General features: G+C 32.2%; 1 protein-coding gene and 1 long non-coding RNA gene across 2 annotated transcripts; both read right to left on the bottom strand.

Moving 5' to 3' along the window:
* Positions 1-24: 24 nt before the first annotated feature.
* LOC146896306 (FKBP-like peptidyl-prolyl cis-trans isomerase family protein) lies at positions 25-3,551 on the bottom strand. The gene is made up of 7 exons (XM_085732828.1): positions 3,452-3,551; positions 2,072-2,147; positions 1,771-1,985; positions 1,509-1,618; positions 971-1,079; positions 789-865; positions 25-299 (listed from the first exon to the last, which is right to left on the bottom strand). Exons 1-7 carry the CDS (start codon positions 3,516-3,518, stop codon positions 180-182), a joined length of 774 nt encoding a protein of 257 aa, XP_085588954.1. The 5' UTR covers positions 3,519-3,551; the 3' UTR covers positions 25-179.
* A 1,482-nt stretch (positions 3,552-5,033) lies between these two features.
* LOC146896305 (uncharacterized) lies at positions 5,034-6,573 on the bottom strand. The gene is made up of 4 exons (XR_015021540.1): positions 6,442-6,573; positions 6,284-6,347; positions 5,786-5,863; positions 5,034-5,599 (listed from the first exon to the last, which is right to left on the bottom strand). It is a non-coding gene; the product is annotated as an uncharacterized LOC146896305 (long non-coding RNA).
* Positions 6,574-12,246: the final 5,673 nt, after the last annotated feature.

Below are 12,246 nucleotides of genomic sequence, written 5' to 3'. Positions count from 1 at the left end.
TGTTGAATTTGATGAACCATCCAATGGAATGAAAATAAGAGGATTCAACTATAAAAAAGTCTACAGTATTTTCATAATACATGCATATGTTCCTTTCTCGATTATTGACAACAGCCTCGAAGCAAGATCATAATTTAGTTCCTAACTAATATTTGTGCTGAAGACATTGCAGCTTTATCTCAATTGCATACAACATCAGAGTAAAATCCTATGGTTCTTCTTTCACAGTTTTGGATGCTTAATAATTCAACATCAAAAACTTCAAATTGTTTTGAGCTGAAAAATGTTGAAGGTCCTACCTGCAAAATACAAAACAAGATTTAAGCCCACACATGCATAGTTTAAAATTGTGGCTCACAACCATAATTGTGGCCGTAATGTAAAAAATTATGTGATCTCCACAACTACATCGCGAAAGCAACTGATGCTTCACTATCAGAAGTATCAAGAATCACAATGTAATCACAACTGCAATTTAAAACATTGCCTATACATAAGGGAAGATAAACACAAGAAAACTTTCATTGACCTTAGCATAAGTTTTTAGCAACTCTATAGCACCGACACTTCTAATCAAAGACATGCTTGGTGTCTGATACGTGTCAATGTCTGACACCGACATATGTTCGGAATAAGTTACATTCAATTCATTTTCTCAAATTATTATCGGTGTCAACATGTACATGTTCGGTGTCTGTAGATGCTTCATATCTTAGCAATAATTATCAAACATGGAAAGACTCGCAGGTACAGTAGTGAATGGAGATGAAAGAGAATAAGAGATGTACCGGGGGTCCAAGATCAGGAGGAATAATTATTCTTCTCTTTCCACCTGCTCTCATGTCTCTAATTCCTTCCTCAAATCCTACATCAGAAAATGTGGAGAAAGATAAAAACAAGCCAATGACGAAAGCTTTTTGTCATACGTATTGCAGTGAGAAATGATAATACTAAATCTATCCTTTTTTACCTGGAACCAATGCCTTGTTACCCATGCGAATTTTGGCCGGAGAACCCTGTAAATAAGTGCTGTCAATACGCCGGCCGGATTCATTATAGCCAACATAGTGAAATGTGACCTGCAAGGCATGGTATACTGTAATTAGATAACAATTCGTGAATATAATTTGTGTTAAAGTGAAGTTTTCAACATAACCACTCAAACATCAATTTCCAATTTTCCCCATTTCAACAAACTCATCAAGGTATTTATAGTAGCCACTGCAAAATACTACTACTTGTATGTTTGGTTTAGCGTTTTAGTATGATTTATCAATTCCCAATGCAATCTCGACGTTGAAATAAGGAAGCTACCAATTGGAGCTTCTAACCAAACGTACGTCTAGAAGAATTTTGCAGTGAAAACAAACAGGCTTTACATAGAGACAATTTCAGTTCTCAGTCTGGTGCTTACTGCCTAATATTTGTGTTAACTTCTTCTCCCAAACAATTAAGATGAAAATTATAAAGAAAGAAATAGTTGATTGGAAAGAAAATAAAAGAAAAACCTGCTGACCATCCTTTGGACAATCACCTGTACCAACTTCAAAATCTCGGTAAATGAGCCCCGAATCACGCGTTATATAGTTATCTGGTGCTATTACTTTGACTTCAAAACCTGAAAAGCATATTAACAAACCAGAACATCATATCCAAAAGTTTGACACAAAACAACTGTAACACTTACAGGAGAGACATCACAGGGTAAAAAAGTAACAAACTTTTTCTTATTAATAACATAATCATGTATGAAAAAACAATGGTCATTACCTTCTCTAATAAAATTTGGGAAGTCATCTGGTGCGTTGTTTTGTTTTTGTATATTCTTGTTTTGTTGCAAGACACGTTTTTCATTATACGGATTCATATTTTTGGTCTTTGCATGAGAAGATAAAGTTGGAAAAACACAAGTTGAGACCAAAACAGAAAGCGCAAGTTTCCTCCTTAATACTTTCTCAGGATGTAATATGGTGTTATCCTGCACTCTATCCATAAATACAAACAAAAAATGCCCCTTAGAAGGATATTAAATGAAATGTTAATCCATTCAAGAAAATAATGTCACTCTTACATGGAATCCTTTGGTTTTTTATTAGTGCCTCCATGAGTTGATTGTCCTTGTCCTTGTACTGTACAAAGGAATTTTACTGCCAAAAAAGGAAATGCTTTATCAGAATACCAAATCAGGTTCTAAAGTAGTTAGATAAACATGGAAGAACACAACGATTGATCAGAGTTCAGTCAATTATGTCTACATCAGTCAAACAGAGTGACTGTCGCAGTTAACTATCATACAATGAATTAGGTAGGATTACAGAGCACAAAATTTTGGGTTTGTTTGGACTTATTTGAACTTATCTAGCTATTATTTTGTTTTTTTGATAAGCAAAATTTATTGAAGAGATTAGAAGGGGTTATGTTTGGATTGACTTATTTGAACTTATCTAGTGTAATAAATACTTTCAACATTGGTTGGGAGAACTTATCAAAACAACTTATGACATGTTCATAAGCCATTTTCAGCTTATTTCCACAAGCTTTCCATGATAGCTTCTGAAAACAACTTATAGATAATCTTGTGTTATAGAAATAGCTTATTCATATGCGCTTATGCTATAAGCTGCAAAATAAACTATCTATCCAAACAGGGCCGTTGTTTAAACACTATAGCTCAGTTTACAAGTTTACCCCTAAACTATAGTGCAATGGAACATCGCCCCCTGCACCTCTAAACTATCTTAGTCCTATCCCAACAAACAAATAGAATTGTTTTCATTTGAGTGTATCATCTGTCCTAAACTTAAGAATTGCTTATAAATATGAAATGACTAGCTTATAAATATGAAATGACGCAAATATGATATATTTAATTTTCAGTTAAGATTGCAGGGGTAAAATTGAGATAAATAGTGAAAAGCTGTAAGCTCTAAGTTACAGACTACTTGAATTAGCTTATAAAAAATCTGTTATAAGCTAGAAAAAATAATCAATAAGCTCGTGAGGAAGTAAGTGATGGTCCGAACAGGTCTTTTTTAGTCAAATGAGTTTATAAGACAAGCAATAAGCTCATGAACATGTCTTACCAAACATACCCTAATTTGTTGTAACTTTTCAAACCATTAACCTTAACAGCAACAATGAGAGTTTCAATCAATTAGTTCAATTTGTATTAACTTTTCAAACCATTAACCTTACATATCAACTATCAGAATTCGAAGATTCTAAGTTCCAGCAACATAAATTCAACTTCGAACATCACAATGCATCTAAATCTCAATGACCCATCAACTAAAATATTAACTTTAACATTAAAAACAATAAACCTCAGAAAGAAAAAAAAATATCAAAGTTTCTAAATTTTTGTAATTGAAACACATATATGTATGGTATGAAACAGAGAGAGAGAGAGAGAGAGAGAGAGAGAGAGAGAGAGAGAGAGAGAGAGAGTTACATGGAAAAGATTGCGTGAGTGAAGAAGAAGAAGAAGAAGAAGATGGTGAAGATAAGAGCGGTAGCATAATCGTGTGTTGTTGTTGTTATGAAATGATGATGATATTATAATATCTCTATCTATCTATGTTTGCTGTCGATATAATTAGTCTTACATATCATGTGTTACAAGTACATGGACATAGATCAATACTAAATGTAGATATTTAATTTAATTTAATTTAAATAAATAAATTTTTTATATATTAATATTAAAAAATAATAAATACGATCATTAAACCATTTTTTTATACAAAATATTTATTCATATATTTTATATTTTTCAATAAAATATATTTAAGTTAAATAATACTAGAGTTAGTTGTCAAAAAGGATAAAATATAGCATAAAAGAAAGGTAAAAGAAAAAATACAATAAATCTGAACGAAAACACCATAAAGGAAAATCCAAAACTTAGTAAATCATGACCATAAACATTTTTCGGGGCTAATTTGGTTCGTTAAGTTTTCTGATTAAATTCGGTTCATCAAATTAATTACAAAGCAAAAAGAAGGAGAATTGATAAAGGGAAATAAAGGAAAATAATAAGTAGTAATAGTCAAAATATAAAATATATTGGAGAATTGATTCTAGTTAACCCAAAAGCTAGAAATTGTAGCTTCAACCAGAATTGCTTTTGGAGGATAGAAGCAATTTTGAAAAGCCAAACCAAACATGATTGAAAACTCAATTTTCACTTTTGAGGTGTTGTAGAAGCCCTTCAAGCTCCCTTCAAATTATCAACAGGCTATAAACGTCCTTTTGAGCCAAAGCAACCAATTACGAATCGAATCCACAGAGTCGCAGTGGTCTTGAAACTTTAGCCACATTCCAGATCGAGGGATGAACAAACGACATAAATCTATCACTGTCCACCAACGACGCAAGAAGCAACCACAACGGATAAAATCCTTTAGGTACGAAGAACGACTGCTACCGTCAACACGGAGCATCTATGCACCTAGCCATTTCGAGCAACTTCATGAAACCAGTCATGTTGAATCGAGACATGCATTCAACAAAACAACGCCAGAACTAAAGAACCCGTATCTTAGACCAAATCCCAGAGCAGTAACAAAGCCACCACTCATCTTCATCTCCATGGAACAAAACGAAAACAAACACCAATAAAACATGAACTAAAAAAAATAGTAAAAACCAGATCGAAACTAACTCATAACCGCGTCGGCGCCAGAGCTCTACAAGACAACAACGACGTTGAATGAAACTAATGACCACAATGGAATTAAGACACACCAAGACTATGAAGGGACAAGTGGTGGCGGTTCATCGACGATATCTGAAATCCATAAATATATTTTCATTTACACATAAAAGCACGGGACATATATTTATCACTAATAAACATAAAAAACATGTGACACATATTTGTCATCATTGCGTCAAAAAAATACACTGACATATTTCAAAATTCGCGGAATAAATATTTTTTATCAATAAATAAAAAACTAAAACAATTTGAGATTGAAAAATAATAGTCTATCAGTGATGCATTGTACTAGTTTACACACTAGTTCAATATATTTCCAAATTTACTTTGAGACCTTATACATTGGATTTGAATCAAATTGTGTCTACACAAGTAAAAGAAATGACATGTAACTAGATAAAATTCAAGATTTTTGCACCTCAATTTCAATTTGTTTCAAACTGTGTTTGGTTGTTAGGCTATAGAAGATGGCTTGAAGCCCTTTTGGTTTCGAACAATTTTTTCGAGAGTTAGTAGATTCAACCTTTAGAGTTGAGTTGGTAAATTGGATGAGGAATGCCTCTACATTGGTTGATCAATTCCGGTGCAGATGCAAAAATTTGGGTTGAATTGAAACAATGTGTCATACTCAATACCAACAATATCAATTTTAAAGAAAAAGACTATTTTCGTGAACGCGATAAAATATGGAAAGAAAAAAATGCAATCGAATCTTTATACATAAGCATAATTGCCAACGTCAATTCTTCTTCTTCTTCTTCCACTCTTCCGGTCGCGGCCTTTTTCTCGATAAAAGATTGTTTTTTAAAACCTTGTCTGTCATTTGGACATCTTCGGCAACCTCTTGCACATCAATTCCAGGAGCAGCAAGAAGGGAATCTGTCAAAGTCGATTTTCGTGCAAATTTCAGACACAACAATAGTTATTTTTTCACACAGAAAATAGTTCTCAATCATAACATGACAAAATGTTAGAATTCACTCAGATAAAAAAGCTAAATGAAAAAATGATTCAACACTATTATCATTTGAAAAAGAGAGCTTCTGGTGGACTTAATAGTGATACCTTGTTCAGCTTCATGGAGAACCTTTACCACATTAATTCCAAAAGCAGCAAGAACCTTATCTAAATAAGTCGAATTTCCTGCCATTGAAGACAATAATTATTTTCTCACACGGAAAATAGTCCTCTCAATCATAATGTTAGAAATCACTCAGATAAAAAAGCTAATTAGTTGTATGAAAAATGATTATTATGATTTGCAAAACAAAAATCATAATTATTGAAATAAATAGTATGAATTGCATTCACTTTCGGTCCCTAATTTCTTTTTCATATGAGTTATTTGGAGGAACTAAAAGCAACGATTTTTCATAAAAAGTTTACAAAATAAGGACTAACCCTGATTGGATAAAAAGCTTAATTACAGCTAATTGCACAATATCATAAGCTGTTTCTATAAATCACAGAACTTATGTCAGTATATAGACTCGAATAAGCCTAATCCAAACAGACCCTAAACTTGAAATTGAAAAGGAAATTCTGAATCAAACCAAAGCATACCAGGAGTATGATCAGACTGAATATTAATAACACGACCCTGATCATCCAAGACTCTAAACGTAAACTACAAATATAAACACACAAAACAAAATAATATTAATATTAATATTCATATTCATATTCATTCAATTCAAACAACAACATGGAGTTTAACTTACCGACATGGAGTCTTTCTTATAATCTACACACGAAAAGAGTGTTGTTGAGAACTGAAAGATGAAAGATAAAAGAGTGTGATAGGTTTTTATTGTTAGGGTTGCCGCATGGGCCAAGGACAAAATGGGTATTGATTTGTTGCTTCTACATATATGGCTCAATAACACTTATTTCCCTACTAGTTTTTAAACAAGAGACCCCTTAAATACATATATATCTAATAATTATTATCGGATGTATATTAAAAATAAAAAATAAAAACGTAATGTTCTGTAGGTAATTACTGGACATGTATTTGTGAGACCTTAGAGATATTGATATTGGGGGCCTAAATAGAAACGTTTAATTTTTCATGAGTGAATGAATAATATATTACTCTTTTGATATTGTAACTTTCATCAATCCTAGCAAATAAAAGAATGTTTTATAAATAATTCATCACATAAAAAATGTATATTTATAATCAAGTATAATAAAAAGAACAAAATATATTTTAGTTTAATAAAAAATATAATATTATTTAAGGATATTTTAAATAAAAAGAATTTGTGCTTTATTTCTACAAAAAGTAGGACATATGAAGAGCAAGGCATTTGGCATAGGCTAAGAATGTTTTCTTAATCTCCCAGGTGCGCAAGTTCACTGCTGGCAAAAAAAACATAAGAGAAATGCAAAAATGATGATGGAAGGAATAGAATCGAACTAATAACAGTGATGAAAATAGTTGCTGGTACTTACCACTAGGTTTGTGTTTATGCATGCTTGCTCTGTTTTCTTAATTAAAATACGTGTTTGGAACCCACTTGTTTTGTTGTATGTGTTTTTTTACTGGTACATGAGAACTCATACACACACATGGGGTAGTAAGAGTTCAAATTCCGATCACAACATCTCATACATAAAGAAGTCACACAATCAATAATTTATCTCTTTGTCATTGATTTGTTTGTAACTTATATAATAGTTGTGTTTCATTGGAATTTAAAGGAACGTTGCCAAGACGAGATCATCTGACAAGCACACAAATGGGTAAATTAAATTAAATCACCTCTTTTTCTTTTTCTAACTTACTTCACCTTTAGGGTTTCTTATTTGATTATTAATTAAACAGGACGCCATACACAAACAAGAGTTTCTAGGAAGCAAAAAAGATAAGCAAAAAGAAAGTAGCAGCACAAACTCAAATGTATCCTCTAAGTGCTTGATGCACGAGGTCTTACTGTGGCAGCCACGCGTGAAACTCACATGGGCTATGGCAAGTTTTCTTGAAGTCTCTACAAAATTTCACTAATTTGAATTCTTTTAACTTTATATCAATCTTTACAGCATGAGGCCATGATCTTGGCTCGGAAAACAATTTTGAGGGCCAAAAGAAAGCTACAAAGAAAGGAAGAGAAGGAGGAGGAGAAGAAGAAGAAGGAAGCGAAAGAAAACGAGAAAACGAGAAAAACGTTTTTTTTTTTGTGGTGCATACCACCGGCCAAAAGCTTCTGATGCAGTCCGGAATATAAAATCTGAACTACACATGGATTCCAGATTATATATTCAGGAAAAATACGATCATGGGTGAAACAACGGGAAACTTGGTTCTTTTTGTAGGGTGAGGGCTTTGGTTCGGATTGTATATTCCGTAAAGATGTTCATTTAAATGCTAAAATAGTCTGAATTCAAGTCACTTTTTTTTAGGGTGCAAGTACAATCCAGATTACAAAATCCGTACTGCCTCAGTATAGGATTCTTTTGTGAGGACCACATTTCACAGACAGTTTTTGTGGTCCACAACATCCATAAACCCCTATAAATAAGTGTTTCCGGTTTTCATCTTCATTTCCATAAAAACACACAAACACACCAAAGAAACCAAGAAATTTTTTGTCATTAAGCTGAGGATCTTTCTCACGCAGTCACAAATAGATAGCTCTCTATTTGACTGCATCCGCGTGATGAAGATCCTCGACATGCTGTCAAAAATATTTAGATACAAAAAGGTTACTCTATATTTGAATATCAAGAGGTTTCTATGAGTTAGATCTTGCTGCCTGCCAGATGAATATGTCATTTGGCAAGGCAGCAAGATCTAACTCAAAGAAATCCTCTTGAAACACCTTCCCAAAAGATTCATTATTTATGTTATTATGGTTTTTTTTAACTGTTTATTTGTCTTATGTTGCTTCTGTTTATGTTATGTACCTTTGTTCTATTTTTTTCAAGTCATTCGCTACGAAAACGCTCAAAATACAAGGTCTGCTGCGGTTCGGATTTTATAATCCGGACTTCCGGAATATAAAATCCGTAACCCACAGTTTCATTTTGGACGGTGGCATTTCACCAAAGGTTTGGCCGGTTAGTGGAGTTTGAATGCATTTTTTGACGGTTTTGAATGTGGAACACGTTTTATTTGACTGTACTTAAGACCTATGACTGATTTAAGGCTATAAAAAGGCTTGGATCTTCACCAATTTCCTTCATTCTTCTTCACCTCCTTTCTTACATTTTCTTCGAAAAAAATTAAGTTTTTTAGTAGTTTTTAGGTGTGTTTGTGGTGTCATGGTCATTGTTGACCATTCATACGACCCCTGCAATTGCATTGCAACTTATGTGGGGCTCATATAACGGTCAACAGAGATCCTTGACATCAAAGAAAGACACAAAATTTCATATCGTATTTGTCCGGATTTTAAATTCCAGAAACACTAACAATCTGGTTCGGAAAATATTTTCCGGACCAGAGATATTTTTGGAATTTTTGGAGGACGCAGGAGAACACAATAGGGTGGAAAAAGTAGGACTCTCATCATTATTGTTGCTTAAAATATTTCGTTTGAGGATATTGTCAATCTTTATATATCTAAATGTTAAACAGTCTTGAAAGCAACCCTAATTAACCCTAATCCCGCCCTTTTTGATTAGCTTAAAAAAGCTTTGTGAAAAAAAATTCCTTGGTGGGAGTTGAACCACGTTATTGATGGTCATCTTTCATTGTTTTTGCCATTACGCCACACATGTTTTTGTTAAATTTATTTCGCTTTCAAATTCTAAAACCGCCTCCCACTACCTATCCCACCTTTTCCACTTCCCATAAACTGTTATTTTCTCTCCCTTTTATCATGCACATCATTTTTTGTTCTCAAATAATTATTTTGGTGTGTTAATTGTTGTTAGAAATCTGGTTGCACCCCCCATTTCTTATCCCACCTTTTCCACTTCTCATTAACCGCTTCTTATCCCACTTTTTCCACTTCTCATAAACTGTCATTTTCTTTCCCTTCAGTTACGCGTATCGTTTTTTGTTCTTAAATATTTGTTCAAACAATTATTTTGATGAATTGAAATTAAATAGTTATTTTGGTGTATTAATTGTTGTTAGAACTTTGATTGCACGGGTTGAAATTAAATAGTTATTGAAATACATAATTTGAAGTGATCTGAAGATTCATCATGATTTTTAGATTCTTTTCCTATTCTCTAAATTCCGTGAATTGATTTTTTTTCCTCTTTTTCTTTTATTGTTTCTTTCTATGCATGTAAAATTGTTCACAATAACAATGACCATAGTTAAATATGTTACTGAATTTCAAATGCATAAGAATTAACAAAAAAAACCCGTGCATCGCACGGGTTAGAGTCTAGTTATGATCTAAATAGCCAATCCACATGGTGATCTAAAATTTTCTATCAAATGTCACATGTCATTCATAATTTTTTGCAAATTATTGAATTGATTTTTTTTTTTTTTTGGAGTAAACGATTCAAATTAATTTATTTCTAATAACAAGCCCTTCAAATATCATTGACTTATATACGTAATAAATTCACATTAAACTTGCTCGAATTTTTTGTTGTCATATGAAACAATTCAAATAAATTTTTTCCTATAATAAGTCATTCAAATAGCGTTGACTGATACAAAAAATTAACATTAAATCCACAAATAACTCTAAGATGAGTTACTCTGCTGAATAATCAATTATAAACAACGAATTTCAATACTCTAATACATAAGACAAATATTTGTTGCTGATAAACATTAAAAAAATACAAGACAACTTTTTGTTACCTATAACATAAATAAAATATGAAACAAATATTTATCACCGAAAAATATAGAAAAAACACAAGACAAATATTTATAATCGGTATAAACAAAAAAATGGAACAAATATTTTCCACTAATAAATATCTATAGCATGGGACACGTATTTATCTTTGATACATAAAAAATATCATTGATGAATAACAAAATATGGGTCTAACATTCGTCACTAAAGAATATAAAGAAAAACATGGGACACATACCTATCACTGATATATACACATACACACACATAAAAAAAAACACAAGACAAATATTTATCACTGATATATACAAAAACATGATATAAATATTTGTCACTAATAAATATTAAAACACTGAACAAATATTTGTTATTGATGCATAAAAAAAAACAAGAGATGAATATTTATCTCTGATAAATATATAAAAAATACAAGATAAACATTCGTTACAACTACTTTAAAAAAATACACGAAAAATATTCATCACTAATAAATATTAAAAAAAATATTTTTCTCTTATGTATAAAAAAACACGAGACATATACATGTCATCAATAAATAAAAAAACACATTGTAATATTTGCCCCTAAAACACAAAAAAAAAAAAAAAAAAAGTGGAAAAAAACATAAAAAATACGGGCTGTTATTTTTGAAAAAACACAATATATATCTTTGAAAAAAATACACAAGACTATTATTTTTCATTAATACATAAAAAATATGGAACAAATATTTCTCATTTATAAATATAAAAAAGAAATATGACACAACTATTAATCATTGAATCCTGAAAAAACACGGGAAAAATATTTGTTATTGATAAATATTATTATTTTTTTAAACAAAAGTGATGCTAGACAGATTACCAGAAAAAAATAAACAGATATATAAAGAAAGAAAAGGGAAACGAAAGCGGTAATAAAAGAGAACAACCCGAAACAACTACTACCACGTACAATCCAGCGAACCACGTATGGGAACGAATAATGAATATTCTGAGCAGGCCCCTTCAAAGTATAGATCGTATGTCAGCATATAAACGACCCAAGTTCCAACAGCTCCCTTCAAAGTATCAGCATGCTATAAACGCCCTTTTGAGCCAAAGCAACCAATTACAAATCGAATCCACATAGTCGCAATGGTCTTGAAACTTTAGTCACAGTCCAGATCGAGAGATGAACAAACGACATAAATCTATCATTGTCCACCAACGACGCAAGAAGCAACCACGACGGATAAAATCCTTTAGGCACGAAGAACGACTAATACCGTCAACACGGAGCATCTACACACCTAGCCATTTCGAGCAACCTCAGGATAAAACCAGTCATGTTGAATCGAGATATGCATCCAACAAAACAACGCCAGAACTAAAGAACCCATATCTCAGACCAAATCACAGAGCCGAAACAAAGCCACCACCCATCTTCATCTCCACGGAACAAAACCAAAACAAACGCCAATAAAACATGAACTAAAAAACATAGCAAAAAACAGATTGAAACTAACTCATAATCGCGTCGGCGCCAGAGTTCTACAAGACAACGACGACGTTGAATGAAACCAATGACCACAATGGAATTAACACACACCAAGACTATGAAGGGACAACCGTATGTTTACACTGATTTTGTAAACAATCGCTGGTTTAAAAATATTTACTTGCAAGATCAACCAGTAAATCTTAAAGACATATTGTGTTTGTTTATTTTCCAGAAATTTATTATTGTTCTTGAAGAACTTGATACAAA

The sequence above is a fragment of the Medicago sativa genome, chromosome 8, assembly GCF_051527215.1.
Source record: "Medicago sativa cultivar Bolivia chromosome 8, Bolivia_mono, whole genome shotgun sequence".
Lineage (NCBI taxonomy): Eukaryota > Viridiplantae > Streptophyta > Magnoliopsida > Fabales > Fabaceae > Medicago > Medicago sativa.
This window is presented reverse-complemented; position numbering and strand designations above follow the sequence as displayed.